This window comes from Orcinus orca, chromosome 8, assembly GCF_937001465.1.
Source record: "Orcinus orca chromosome 8, mOrcOrc1.1, whole genome shotgun sequence".
Lineage (NCBI taxonomy): Eukaryota > Metazoa > Chordata > Mammalia > Artiodactyla > Delphinidae > Orcinus > Orcinus orca.
The window spans coordinates 95234038-95246229 of record NC_064566.1 but is presented as its reverse complement, the minus strand read 5'-3'; the positions used below and the strand labels follow the sequence as shown (position 1 = coordinate 95246229).

General features: G+C 56.1%; 1 protein-coding gene and 1 long non-coding RNA gene across 22 annotated transcripts in view; one reads left to right on the top strand and one right to left on the bottom strand.

Moving 5' to 3' along the window:
- Window positions 1-10258, bottom strand: part of PHLDB1 (pleckstrin homology like domain family B member 1) — a 47724-nt gene extending 37466 nt beyond the window's left edge. For 5 of the 21 annotated variants that reach the window (XM_049713002.1, XM_049713003.1, XM_049713009.1 and 2 more), the window contains exons 1-5: window positions 7632-7885; window positions 5431-7389; window positions 2266-2346; window positions 1494-1617; window positions 386-556 (exon numbers count right to left, since the gene is read on the bottom strand). In XM_049713002.1, coding sequence (XP_049568959.1) covers window positions 386-556; window positions 1494-1617; window positions 2266-2346; window positions 5431-5475 — 421 coding nt within the window. In that variant the 5' untranslated portion in view covers window positions 5476-7389; window positions 7632-7885. Of the gene's footprint in view, window positions 1-385; window positions 557-1493; window positions 1618-2265; window positions 2347-5430; window positions 7390-7631; window positions 7918-8541; window positions 8887-10144 lie in introns of those variants that run through there. The other 16 variants (XM_033434476.2, XM_004273330.4, XM_049713015.1 and 13 more) reach the window with 8 other exon arrangements.
- On the top strand, window positions 6668-10279 carry LOC125965107 (uncharacterized). Its single transcript, XR_007478624.1, has 3 exons — window positions 6668-6758; window positions 8261-8346; window positions 10184-10279. It is a non-coding gene; the product is annotated as an uncharacterized LOC125965107 (long non-coding RNA).
- Window positions 10280-12192: the final 1913 nt, after the last annotated feature.

The following is a 12192-nucleotide window of genomic DNA, read 5'->3' as shown; positions in this document are numbered from 1 at the left end:
CCCAGCCTCAACAGCCTTTCAGAACAACTCCCTCCTGGCACCATGGAGCCATGTGCCACTTTCCCCTCGCTGCTGCTCCAACTGCTCTCCCCTAACGACCACGAGTGACCACTGCACCACTCCCCGTGCCCTCTGAGAGCAGGAAGCAGGCCCTCTTCTCTCCCCACGGTGGCAGGGTGGGGGTGACCAGAGAAAAGCAGGTTGAAGACAAGTCTGGATGCTGGAGGGGTTTCGAAATGCACCCGATCCAGATGCACCTGAGCACCCCACCCCCAACTTGGCCACTCAGGCGGTTACCATGGCAACCAACACAGCAGGCTTCCCCTGCACCTGTCATGCACAAGCTTTTAAACAGCTCCCTAGGTTCCGGGCTGTCAGAACTTACCCTGAGTGAGTCGGGTGGGCTGCCGGACCAGGAGCCCATCAATAGTGCAGGCATTGCCGCAGGGGTAGAGGGTGAGGGTGCCCCGCAGGTTCTCGATGTAGCAGTGCTCTGGAGCCAGGCCTGGACCCTGCAGTGAGATGTCCCTGGCTGCAGAGCCAATCACTGTCCTCCCTGAAGACAGGAGGCAAACTGAGTCAGAGGGGTAGTCCAGGCTGAGCTGGCAGAGAGGGGCAAGGAGGGCCACACTGGAAATCTACTGCCACCTCCTACTCCAGGGAGAATCACGGGCCACATCTTTGGGACCCCTGAGCCTGGTCGAGACAGTAAGGGGTAGAAGCTCTTCTCAGACCCAGAGATGAAGGCCCGAAGGGCACAGTGGATCCACAGATAGAGTAGGGAAGGGGGACTTTTCTGCAGACCTTCCCTTTGTCCACCCAGTCCTCCCTCCCTAAGACCTTTTTCTCCTTCCCCATTCTCCCCCATCTTTTCCTCAAACTCTCTCAGCCTCCTTCTTCTCTCCCTCCCTTCTGCCACCTGCAACCCTTGCCCTCCCTCACTCCCCTCTCTTCAGTTCAACTCTCCCCGGGCTTCCGCAGACACAGCCCCTCCCCCTGGCAGAGCCCCTGGGACCGGTATTTGGAGAATGTGGGGAATGTAGTATCACCCAGGCAACAAGTGCAACCTCGAGAGCAGAGAGGAAGGGCAGAAGCCGCAAGGTGGAAGGGGCTGTGCCAGGGCCTAACTAGGAGGTCTGCCCCCACTGCCATCTCTCCATCTCCACCAGCACCTTCTCCCATGTCAGGCACTGCCCTGGAGGGGGCCCCCTTTCTTCTTGGCCACAGCGGTTGCCAAGGGCCATGTGCTCTCCTGTTTCAGTGCCCTCCTCCTGATTTCTAAGCTGACCTTTAATCCCAGTCACGGAGCCAGATTAGTCTGGGCAGGCAGAGACAAGGGAAGCAAACTGGTGGGGTAGGTGGCACAGCCTCCCATCTGGGGGAGGTGAACACTGCCAGCAGGTGTCAAGAGGGCCCCAGCACATGCCAGGATCCCAGGGCAGGAATGTCTACGGGGATGGAGGGGTGGCAGGTCAGATGCCCCCCAGACTCACCTTCCTCCAGCGGCAGAAGAGTGATGGCCGTGCTGAGCCGCCCACTGCCCAGGCTCACCAGATGGGGTTTGTCCGTTTGCACTTTCAGCCCTTTGCCTGTTTCGATCAGGTCCAAGGGTCCTTTCTGCAGGTAGTGGAGGTGGGGGAGGAGCATCCTGAGACTCCTGGCCGGCACCTTACCACCCTAGTCCCCGTCCTCACACCAGCACTCTCTCCAGCACCTGCGCTCTCCAAAGGGCTCTGAGGGTGTAGTGCAAAATCTTGCACAGAGCAGTATTCCACTAAATTGTAATTAGATCTGAATCTAGGCCACTAACTCGTCCCACTGGATTTATCTCAAGTCTTGGTTTAACTGCCCTTTTGTCTGTTAGGACAGAAACAGGAGAAAGGGGAGTGGGGAAGTGCTTGGTAAGAGGAGGGGGTACTGGTAGAGGGGACCGATCAAGACTTGTCCCTGTAGACCTGTCCGTGGCAATCCACTTGGCCATTGTTTACCCCTGTTAAACTAAATTACAAGAGAGGGCAGGGCCTGGATCGAGGAGAGAGATACAGCTCAGGGTCAATCTGTAAAACACTTCCTGACTTTCAAAGGGTATTTTCTGGGTGAACCAATTAACCTAATTCAGCTAAAGACTTAGCTGTTAATAGGCTTGGGACCTGGGGAAGAGCAGAGGTAGTACCACTGTCATCCTTGGGCTGGGACCACAGGTAGGTAGAGGAGTCAGCTCATCCTCACCAACAGCCCGCTTGCCCCGCCCCCAACCACACTCACCTGCACCATAGCTGGGGTCTTGCTTCCAGGGCCCACTTGGTTCCTATTGATCGTGTCCATTGTCCTGGGGCTCCAGAGCTCCTGCGGACACAGCAGAAAACAGGTGAGGTGGGGAGGCCAGGGTAGAAAAGGGCAAGGAGTAGGCTCTGTAGCAAGGTTCTCAGGGAAGGCGCAGGCCCGTGTCACCGTGGTTTCCAGCATGCTCCTGCTGAGGGAGAAGTCGAGGCAGCTCAGGAGCTTCCTGGGGGAAGGCGATGCCACATCTTCAGCTGTGGCGTGGATACCACACCACACCGGTCCTGGCCCTTGCCACACACAGGAAGCCCAAAAAGTCCTATAGGGCCCAACCTGTACTGCTGTACTTTCTTGCCTCTGACACCCAGGGCTCAGGCCTTGACAGCTGAGGACCCTCACACAACTGGAGCCGTAAGCAGGGTGGGGGAAATCTACCTTAGCGGGAGAAGCAAGTCCAAGGAAGCCCCTCCAGGGACACTGGTAGACAGGGGGCCCCAGGTGGGTGGCAGGGCTGAGCAGGAGCTCCCTCCCACAGCCTTTCCCTCTCCTTCTCCCTTTGTCTCTTTTCCCAGGGGTCTCAGAAGGATGTTTTCTTAAAGGAGATACACGGGAAAAACAACTATTCCTGCCATCTCTTTGTCTCAATTCCTGCACCCTCTCTTCCCCAGAAAGCAATCTTACCCCCAAACAGTCAGCAAAAAAATAGAAACCCTCCATGGTGACTAGCACTGGGAATATAGGACTCTGGGGATCTTCACCTGATTTGGTGCTGTAGGAAGCTGAGGTCCTTAGAACCAGAGGTAAAATACTGATAGATTCCAGAGCCAGAACCTGAACTCTTCCTCACTCAACCCTTTCTCCCTGGCTCACAGTTTTGGTACCTGCAAACTCTGAGGAAGGACCTTTGTGTACTAATATGTACCTACATGCCCATCCTTGGCCAACTTGCTAAGGTTCATCTGCTGCTGAACAATGTTTCTGGGGAAGTTGAAAAGAGTGTAACTGAATGTAGGGAGGGAGACATAGGAAAGCAGGGTGCCCCTCCACTTTCTCTTCCAGCCATCTTCCAAGGGACTTGGAGAAGAAGTCGGGGGAGGAGCCAGCATTCCAAGTAATGTCTGACCCTGGCAGTGGGGCCCAAAGGCCTTAGCCATAGTTACTAATTTTACCCTCCCAGCTTCCACCCTTCCGGACCTGGACTGCATCGTCTCCGTCACCATTTCCACCCAAGCTGGCGGAAGAGAGGCTGGAACAGGGCCTGGGGCCCGCCCCAAGTCTGCCTGGGAAGAGGGAAGGCAAAGGCCATTAACCTACACCAAAGCTCAAGGTGGCCTGGCACCTCCCCAGGAGACCTGGCCAGGGGGAAGAATTTCCAGGGACAGAGACTGCTGTACTCAGGGAAATCCCTCAGCATTCTCTGAGGGAGGAGAGGCAAGAGAGTGGGTTGGGGATGGAGAGTTTATATAAAAGAGGGAGTAAGAAAAACAAAACGATAAACAATGGTGAAAGAAAGGCATCATCACTTAGTGGAAAGAGCTTTAGACTGGGGTACAAGAGCTTTAAATTTTATTTTATTTTATTTTATTTTTTAGAGCCTAAATTTTAATCCTGACTTTATTATTTATTAGCTGAGAGATCTTGGGCAAGTTACTTAACTTCTCTGAGTGTCAGATCATTCTCTATAAAACTGGAATAATGATTTAAAGAAAAAACACCCACTACTTGCCTGGGGCTAGGGGTGAAACAGGGAGTGACCATAAGTGGGCAGATTTGAGGGGGGTGATAGAAATGTTCTAAAACTTACTTGTGATGATGGTTGCACAGATCTGTAAATATACTAAAAATCACTGAATGTACATTGAAATTAAGTGAATTTTATGGTATGAACATCATACCTCAATAAAACTATTAGGCTTTTTTTTTTTTTAAAGATGATTGTCTGGAGATTCAGGTATTATATAAAATGACACTGTGAAGTGCAAAGCACTATAAACATGCCAGTTATCAGTATGAGCTTCATGATCTCGAACAAGTCACTTCACCTATCTGGGCTTCAGTTTCTTCATCTGTCAAGTTGTCATTATCACTCTGTGAGGTGGCAGTGGGTGTGCTCTTTTATTTACACCAAGGATTTCAAGTGCAGATAAAGATTGTAAAGGAATGAGGTTGATGGGGAACAAGAGTGATTGGAGGGGAGGAGAGAAGGGAATAAGGAGGTGAAAGAAGAAGGAGAGATAAGGAGAGAGGTGTAGGGAGAGACAGAGAAGATAAGAAAAGATGTAGAGATTGGGAGGCGCGGGGCCGTGGCCACAGCTCCGAAACCTAATCCAGGTGAAGTGGAAAGGTACACCAGACCGGCGCGTCCCAGCACGCGGGCGGCGCTCTGACCCAGGGGCTGCGCAGCGGCCGGGAGAGCAGCCACGGGGTGGGGGGCGTGGGGGACAGGTCGGGGCGGGGGCGCCTTCTCCTCCCACCCGACCCCCGGCAGGGAGTGCCAAGCGGGCTGCTCCGGGGCGCCTCCCACCGGCCGACCTGCTCCCGTCCCACCGGGCTGCCCACTACCCGGGGGCTGTAATTACCCACCCCGCTCGCCCAGCCCGGCCTCCGCGGCCGCTTTGGGAAACCCCGCCCCGCCCGCTGCCAAAAAAAGGCCCCTGCGGTGCGAGTCCAGCTCTCGGGAAGGAGGGACTGGGGGAAGCGCCGCGGTCTGCCTCGGCTCTCAGTAGCCCTCCTGCGCCGCGAGCAGAGATGCCCAAGCTCCTCCTCGGGCTCAGGGTGGCAGAGGCCTGGGTGTCTGGAGGGCCCCTTGTGGGGCGACGCCGGAGCTCCGGCAGGTGACCCCGCTCCGGCCCCTCCGGCCTCTCGGCCCAGCGCGAACGCCCGGGCATCCAGGCCACGGGGGATCAGCAGCCCTACCCGGTCCCCAGCTCTCTGCGCCTCGTGGGGCGCCCAGAGTCACCGCTTCGGGGGTCTCGGCACCTTAGCCAGGGCGGTGGGGGCCCAGGGAGCGGCCGGAAAGGTCTGGAACCGACAGGCACTGGAGGAAGTCCAGACTCCAAATTAGGCACCAGAAGAAAGGTCCGAGGCTGGCCCCGGAGCGAAAGCGGTCCCGGCGGAGTCCCCGCACGGGTGCTTCCGCTCCGGCCTCACCTGTGGCCCCGGCGGCCAGCCCAGGCCTCGTCCTGGGCGTCGCATGGCTGTGGCCCGAGGCCTCCGGGGTTAGAGCTGGGATCCTCTCGACCCGCCGCCACCGCCTTCGCCCGTCCGGCGCACATCCGCCCTCGAGGAAGGGCCGCCGGCGGAGGAAGGAGCCGGGAAGGGAAGGAAACTGAGGCTGGGAGCCCAGCGGGCGGGGCGCCGGAGCCGGGCGAGGGCGGGGGAGGGCGTGGGGGAAAGCCAGGGACGAAGGGAACTTCGGGAGAAGGAAAACGAGGGGTCTGCGGAGGGACGGGGCGGGTGGGAAGACGAAGGGATTTGGAGGGAAATAAAGAGGGAGACTGAGGGATGAGGGAAAAGGAGGGCTGGGGAGGGAAGACTGAGGGCAGAGGATGGGGAGGAGGGGAAGGAGGTGGGAAACCGGATAGAGTCCAGGGGACGCAGAGGTGGGGGGAGACGGGGACGGAAAGGTAGAGGGACTGGGGAACGAAGGAGATGGGGGAGACTGGGGACAGAGAAGTCCTCAAGGAAAGGGGGTGACGGACCGGGGGAGCAGTCGAAGGTACCCAGGGCCGTGGAGGGGGAGACCGGGGGTGTGGTGGGAGGCGGGGCCCTGGAGTAAAAGAGGGGGCCGGAGGGCAGGCCGGGGGACCCAGGAGTGGGGAGAGACCGTAGGCGGGCAGCCGGGGCTGGAGGAGGCGGCGGGACAAGGCGAGAGTGTAGTTCGGGGGTGTGATTTTACTTGTGTGCGGGGTGGAGGTGGGGTGCCGGAAAAGGGCGGCTCTCCGAGGCCGGGGGACTGAGTTGGGTTTCCGCACGGAGGGCTCCCTGCTGCCCCTCGCCGCCCTCCCCAGGGCCGCCAGGTGGGACAAGGCCGCAGTGTTGGGCCGCCTGCCGGGCCGCCCCGCCCGCCGCTGACGCTGGACAAGCGGCCTTTCTTTGGCCGGGCGGGGAGAAGGGGCCGCTTGTTTGCCCGGCGGGCGAAAGGGGCGGCCCCCAGACACCGCCGGCTCCCCGCGGGCGGCGGCGGGAGGGGGGCCGCGTGTGCAGCATTTGTGTGTGTGTGGGGGGGGGTGAGTGTGTAACAGTCGGCCTGTGTGAGGACTGAGTGCGTGATGGGTGTGTGTGAACGGCGGGGCCGCGTGTGTCGGGGTGCGTGGGCCCGGGGAAGGGCGTGAGCGCTAGGGGCCGCAGGTGTGAATGTGGGCTTCCTGGGAGGGCTGCGGGTGCTTGGCGTGTGTGTGGAGTCCTAGGTGTACGCTGGGTCCCACACTTGTCACGGCGGAGACGCAGCTGTCCGCGTGGCGTGTGCGGTGGGAAGGGTGCGTGGGTGATGCCGGGTGGGGCGCCGAGTGTGTCTGCGCGTGGGATGCCTGACGTGGTGGGGAGGTTGGCTTTGTGTGTGACCGGTTCGATGAGTCAGACTCCGGGACGGCTGAGCTAACGGGCCCAGTATGCAGCCCCGCCCCGGCGCCCTGGGTCCCCCGTCGGACCGCTCGGTCTCCCGGCCAAGGCTCCCCTCTTGCCCGCCTCGGCGGAAGCGTCCGCGGGCGCCTCGGCCACCCAGCTGCCCCAGCCCCCCGCCGCCCCCGGGCGCCCGCGCTTCCGTATCCCGGAGGAGCCCGGAGGACCTGGCTCAGCCCCGGCACCAGGGAACTCCGCAAGGGATTCGAATATGGACCGTGCGGGCGTGGCAAGAGCGGAGACTCACTGCCCCCAGCTTCCCCCCTCTGGCCTCCCAGACCCCTAAAGACGCGGGGTCTTGGAGAGGGCCGGGGAAGCCTCAGATGTGCCACCCATCTCCTGAACACACGCAAGAGTCCCTCCCGGACACCACTGCTTCCAAGCCGGACTCCGCAGCCCTTTCCTGTCCGCCAAGGCGGCCCGGCCCGGGACTGGAGCTGAGATGCCCCGGGAGACACCTCCGGTCCTGGTGCAGGGCTCTCAGTCCTTCTGTCGGCGAGAGAGGGGAGGTGTGGGGAGCAGGCGGACGAGACCTCGCGAGTGTCGCCCAGATGTCTGGGTGCCCGAAGGAGGGTCTTGGGACAAGGATCCGCGTTCCCCCCGGGGGGAGAGCGCAAGGGCCCCCTCTGGCGGCGGCGCGGGCGGCGGCTCGGGAGGGCAGGAGCAAGCAGCTCTCGGGAAAGCAGCGGAGCCCACTCCGCACAAAGCCTCTCGCGCCCCCACGCACTCACCTGTGGACCCCCTCCTCCCCTACCGGTTTCTTCCGGGCTCTTCCAGCCCAGAGCTGATCTGAGGGCTCCCTCCAGGTCCCTGGGACTTCCTCTTATCCAGTCCCAGCCGCGCAGCTAGCAGGACCCGCAGGCGTAGTGGGGGAGAGCGTTCTTACCTCGGGGGGAAAGGGGGACACTGGTTCCTTCGCCTGGCTCGGCCGCCGCGGCCCCAGGCTCAGAAGGACACTCTTGCTTTTCCCTGGGAGCCCGCTGAGTAGGAGGAGAGCGAGCGGGTCCCGCCTCCCTACCCCACCCCCCCGCTAGTCCCCGCCCCCGTCCCCCGTCCCGTCCGCCAGGCCAGCCGGAGGAGACGCCCTTGTGGGACCGGAGCCCAAGATCCCCCCACCCACCCTTTCCCATAGCAGCACCTCCCCCCCACCCCCGGCCTGCACAGCGCCCGCTTTGTTCATCTCTCTGCAGCTGGGCTCTCCACTACCACCACCACGTACACACCCCTATCCCCACTCACCCTCCCCTTCGGACTCTCCTAGACCACCCTCCACCCCTAGGCTTTAAGGCTCTTCTGAGAGGGTGTTTTTGACAGTTTTTCTCTAAACAACCCCCCCACCTTTTTTTTTTTCTCACTTTAGGTGCCTGAATCCTCCATGAGCTCCCAATGAACTTCATGGTCGCAGCCCTACAACATATTCTCATCACCTCCAAATATCTGCTGAGGGTATCCAGGTCTACTCTCTGTTGCCCCTTCTCCTCATCCTACTCCAAGCCCCTCCACCATGACGACCTGTAAATGGGGTGGATAACTCTGCATATAGGGTGTCACAGGTTTTTCTAAGGATAGGTATACGGAGGCATGGTAAAGTGCCATGCAAACTGTAAAGCACAGGAAAGCTGAATGGAATTATCGTCTTACCCCGTGTAGCTCCACCCTCACCACAACCTGCAGGATTACACTCGGGAGACAAGCTGTAGGTTTACTGTTGAGCACACCATCCTACAGCAGTCTGGGTCTCTGTAGGAGCGAGCGAGGGGTTAATAAGGAAGAAGAGGGGGGCACCGAAAACCCAAGGTGAAGCCTAGAAACTGAGCCTGGTTGAAAGTCATTCTCGCCACCCGAAATCCAAGCTGACAGAGGATCCTTACCTTGCAAAGCCAGCTCTCGCCCCAGGAGACTGACAGGGGAGGCCCTAGGGAGCTGAACGCAGCTAGACTGGACCTCTTTAACCAGTACTGGAGGGACCCCTGAGACTCTTCCTCCCTGAAGGAGAGGAAGGAGAAATCCCCCAAGGCTGGCATAAATTCCAGTGAGGGAAGGATAGCAGAAAATAATTTGTCCTCTTTGGGATGGACAAATCTTGCTCTGATTCAGTGACTTTAGTATGTACCCTCCCTGCCTAACCCAGGAACAGCAGAAGGTTGAACTGCAGGAATCTTTGGTCACTCATTGACAGGGCCAGCATTAGCAGGGGGACCCCCCATGTCTGGAGGCTGGAGCTGACCGGACTAGAAGCAGGAGGGGGTGGGACGCTCTCTGCAGCTACCTGCTCTAGCTAATAGAGGTCAAACTATCAGGCTTCAGCATGTGCTGTGGGCACCAGGAAGCCCCAGGATTTGGCCTGGGGTGGAGGAGCAGTGTTGGGGGTGGAAGCCTCTTATTCTTTCTTTCTTCACACTGTTTGAGGCTCATAAAAGTATTTTAACTCTGACCACCTTTTTATGAGGCAGATCACAACAGTAATTTTCAGGCTATTCTGTTTAAAAAAGAAAAGAAAGAAAATGAAACAAACCCCAAACTTGTTGTATCTTATGTGCCAAGACCCAGAGTTTGAGGGAAGAGGCTCAGATTGGGGTACCGCAAAGACTTTTCACATAACTCTGTGTCACAATTCCAGCTCTTCCTTACCGTCTTGGTCAGGAGGAATTTCAGGGAATAATCAAGGCTGCCACGGAGGCGGCTGATGCTGAGGCAGGGGGTTGAAACATCACCCAACTGCTCTCTGTCCTCCCAGCCCAGCGGTCAGCTGACCCCATGATAAAGGTTCTGTGCAATGTGTCCTCGCTCCTGCTGTGTCGGAGCCCTATGTTCCCACAGTTAGAGCACTCAGGGGACTTCAGACCTACCATCCCCACCCCGCTCCACATCTGGAGCCCATCAACAAACTCAGTGCTCTCTCACAGTTACGCAAGAGGTTGAGCAGCTGGGAGCTCAGAAAGGGGGAGGAAGAGAGAAGAAAGCAGAAAACAGCTTTCCAAGCATGCTTCAGACTTTCCGAAGTGGAGCAGGGGGAGAGGGCAAAGGCTGGGTGTGGAAGGAAGAGTGGATTTTTTAAGGCCTTCTGCACTTGGCTATGAACGTCAGGAGTGGACTTCCACACCCAGCCTGCCTTTGCCACGGCACATTTCCCAGCTCTGTCCGTCCTCTGAAATTGTACACCCTCCAGCCCCAGAAAGAAGTGATTATTGCTCATTACAGCAAGCAATCCCTGTAGATGCACACCCTATCCCAGGAAGCTAACCTTTCTGGCCTCTTTGGATCCTGAACTCAGCATCATTAGTGTAGGTGTGGTGGCAGCAATGATGCCAAGTAACTCCTCACTGCATCCAACTTGAAGAAAAAGTTCAAACCTTTCTTCACTAGCTGCAAAAGAGCAGAAGCTGTCTTCTCAGTTTGTCTTTGAAGCTGCACAATTCACACTTCCACCCACAGGTACGTCCAAGCTGAGTGGGAAATTTGGGTAGGACAGAAGACTGGTCTTATTTACCTTCCGTGGCTCAGGACCTTCCTATGAGCTGAAAAGAACAAGCATTCATTCGGGCAAAAGAATGGGAAACAAGACCTATTTCCATTTCTCTCATTGCTTCGAATTGGTAACACTTCTTTTTCAAAAAGCCCGTTAACCTGATCTCAGATTTACATCTATGGGAACTTCCCAGAATTGGACTAAGCCTTAAATAACCACATAACCCCTGCCCTATGAACAGCAAGGCAAAAAACTTTCCTTTTTGACCACTGAGGGTAGAGGTAGGGGAATGGCCCAAGCTTCTGAAAACCGCCTGGTTGCTTGACTCTTGTGTTTGAGAGGCGGCAACAGATCAGTTTGGAAAAGTAGTCTAAACTTCCTAAAGGCCTGCCTCCACATCAGTCACTAACTCCCCAGGGCGAGATGTGAAACTGACTCTTGTAGACATGCTGTCTGCTCTTGGGTCAGGAGCAATACACAGCAACCAACCTACTTGTGGATCTTCTAGGAGTTTCAAAGAAGCTCTACAGCTGCAAATATATTTACCAAATGGGGCAAAAAGAGGGAATGAAGGGAGAGGATGGTTACAGTGAGAGATGTGCATAGTACAAGGGAGTCAATTCTGAGTTTTTGCTTCCTTTTGAGAGATTCCTCTAAAACCTACCAGACCAAAGCTCTATTCCTCACCCTCATTGAGACCCATGTTGAGTATCACTAGTTGCAGTTGACCCCGACCTACCTTAGCAAGAAAGCTTTGTAAGGAGGTACAGCCGTTGCTTCCAGTTCGACTTCAATCTTCCTGAGGATGGGGACTCCTCCTATTTTCCTCCTCTCCTCCTCCAATGAGCCCTGCAGATGTAAACTTTTTTTTTGGCCCCGCCTCGCAGCATGCAGGATCTTAGTTCCCTGACCAGGGATCAAACGTGCACTCCCTGCAGTGGAAGCGCAGTCTTAACAACTGGACCTCCAGGGAAGTCCCATAAACTTTTAAGAAAAGCTATTCTCTATCAACCCTGGAAATCTCTGAGAGCCTACCCAGTGTGAACGTTAAATTAATTGGAGGGCAAAGTTTCCTGTAGAGATGCATGGGTTGATAGATTTGGGGTTTGATACTGTGAGTAGATGAATGACAGACCTTTTTTTTTTAAAAGGAACTCACCTACCTCCCTCCCTCCTCTGTGTGGAATTAATTAACCCAGAGCAGGAACCACAGACCTCCTACATTAAACAGAATGCCCAGTCAGATCTAATTATTTTGTTAGTTTCCCTCACAAGAGGCCAACAAAAACTCCCCTTGATGCTGTGGAAGGATCAGCTGCCAGTCAGAGGGTGTGGCGTGGTTTTGGTGTGCTTCATTTCACTGGATTAACGTTACAGCCTCAGAGATCCAAGCCACACTTCAGCAACATTAAAGATACTTGCAATTTCTCTTGCAATTTCTCAAAATCTTGGCTTTCACCATTAAAATAAAAACTTATTCATTCCAGAAACTTACTATTCATCAGAGATTTGCCTTCCAAACAATTTGGTGACATTCAATAATTTTTCAAGTTAAATAAAAAGAAAGTAAGGAAGAAGCCTTTTCTGAGGGAGTTATCAACTTCCAAGGAAGGCCTTCATCACTCATGCCTGCATCACTTACTTCTTACCACTGTTTGTCTAATGGGGAAGAGAATGCTCCAAGATATCACCAACTATGGTTATTCTTTAAAGATGAAGCCTCATTTTTCTGACTCTACAACTGGCTCTGACAAAATTAAGATCAAAAGCCCATAAGTGGCATCAAATTCAAAAGCTACACTGTCAGGAGTGCATGTGTATGT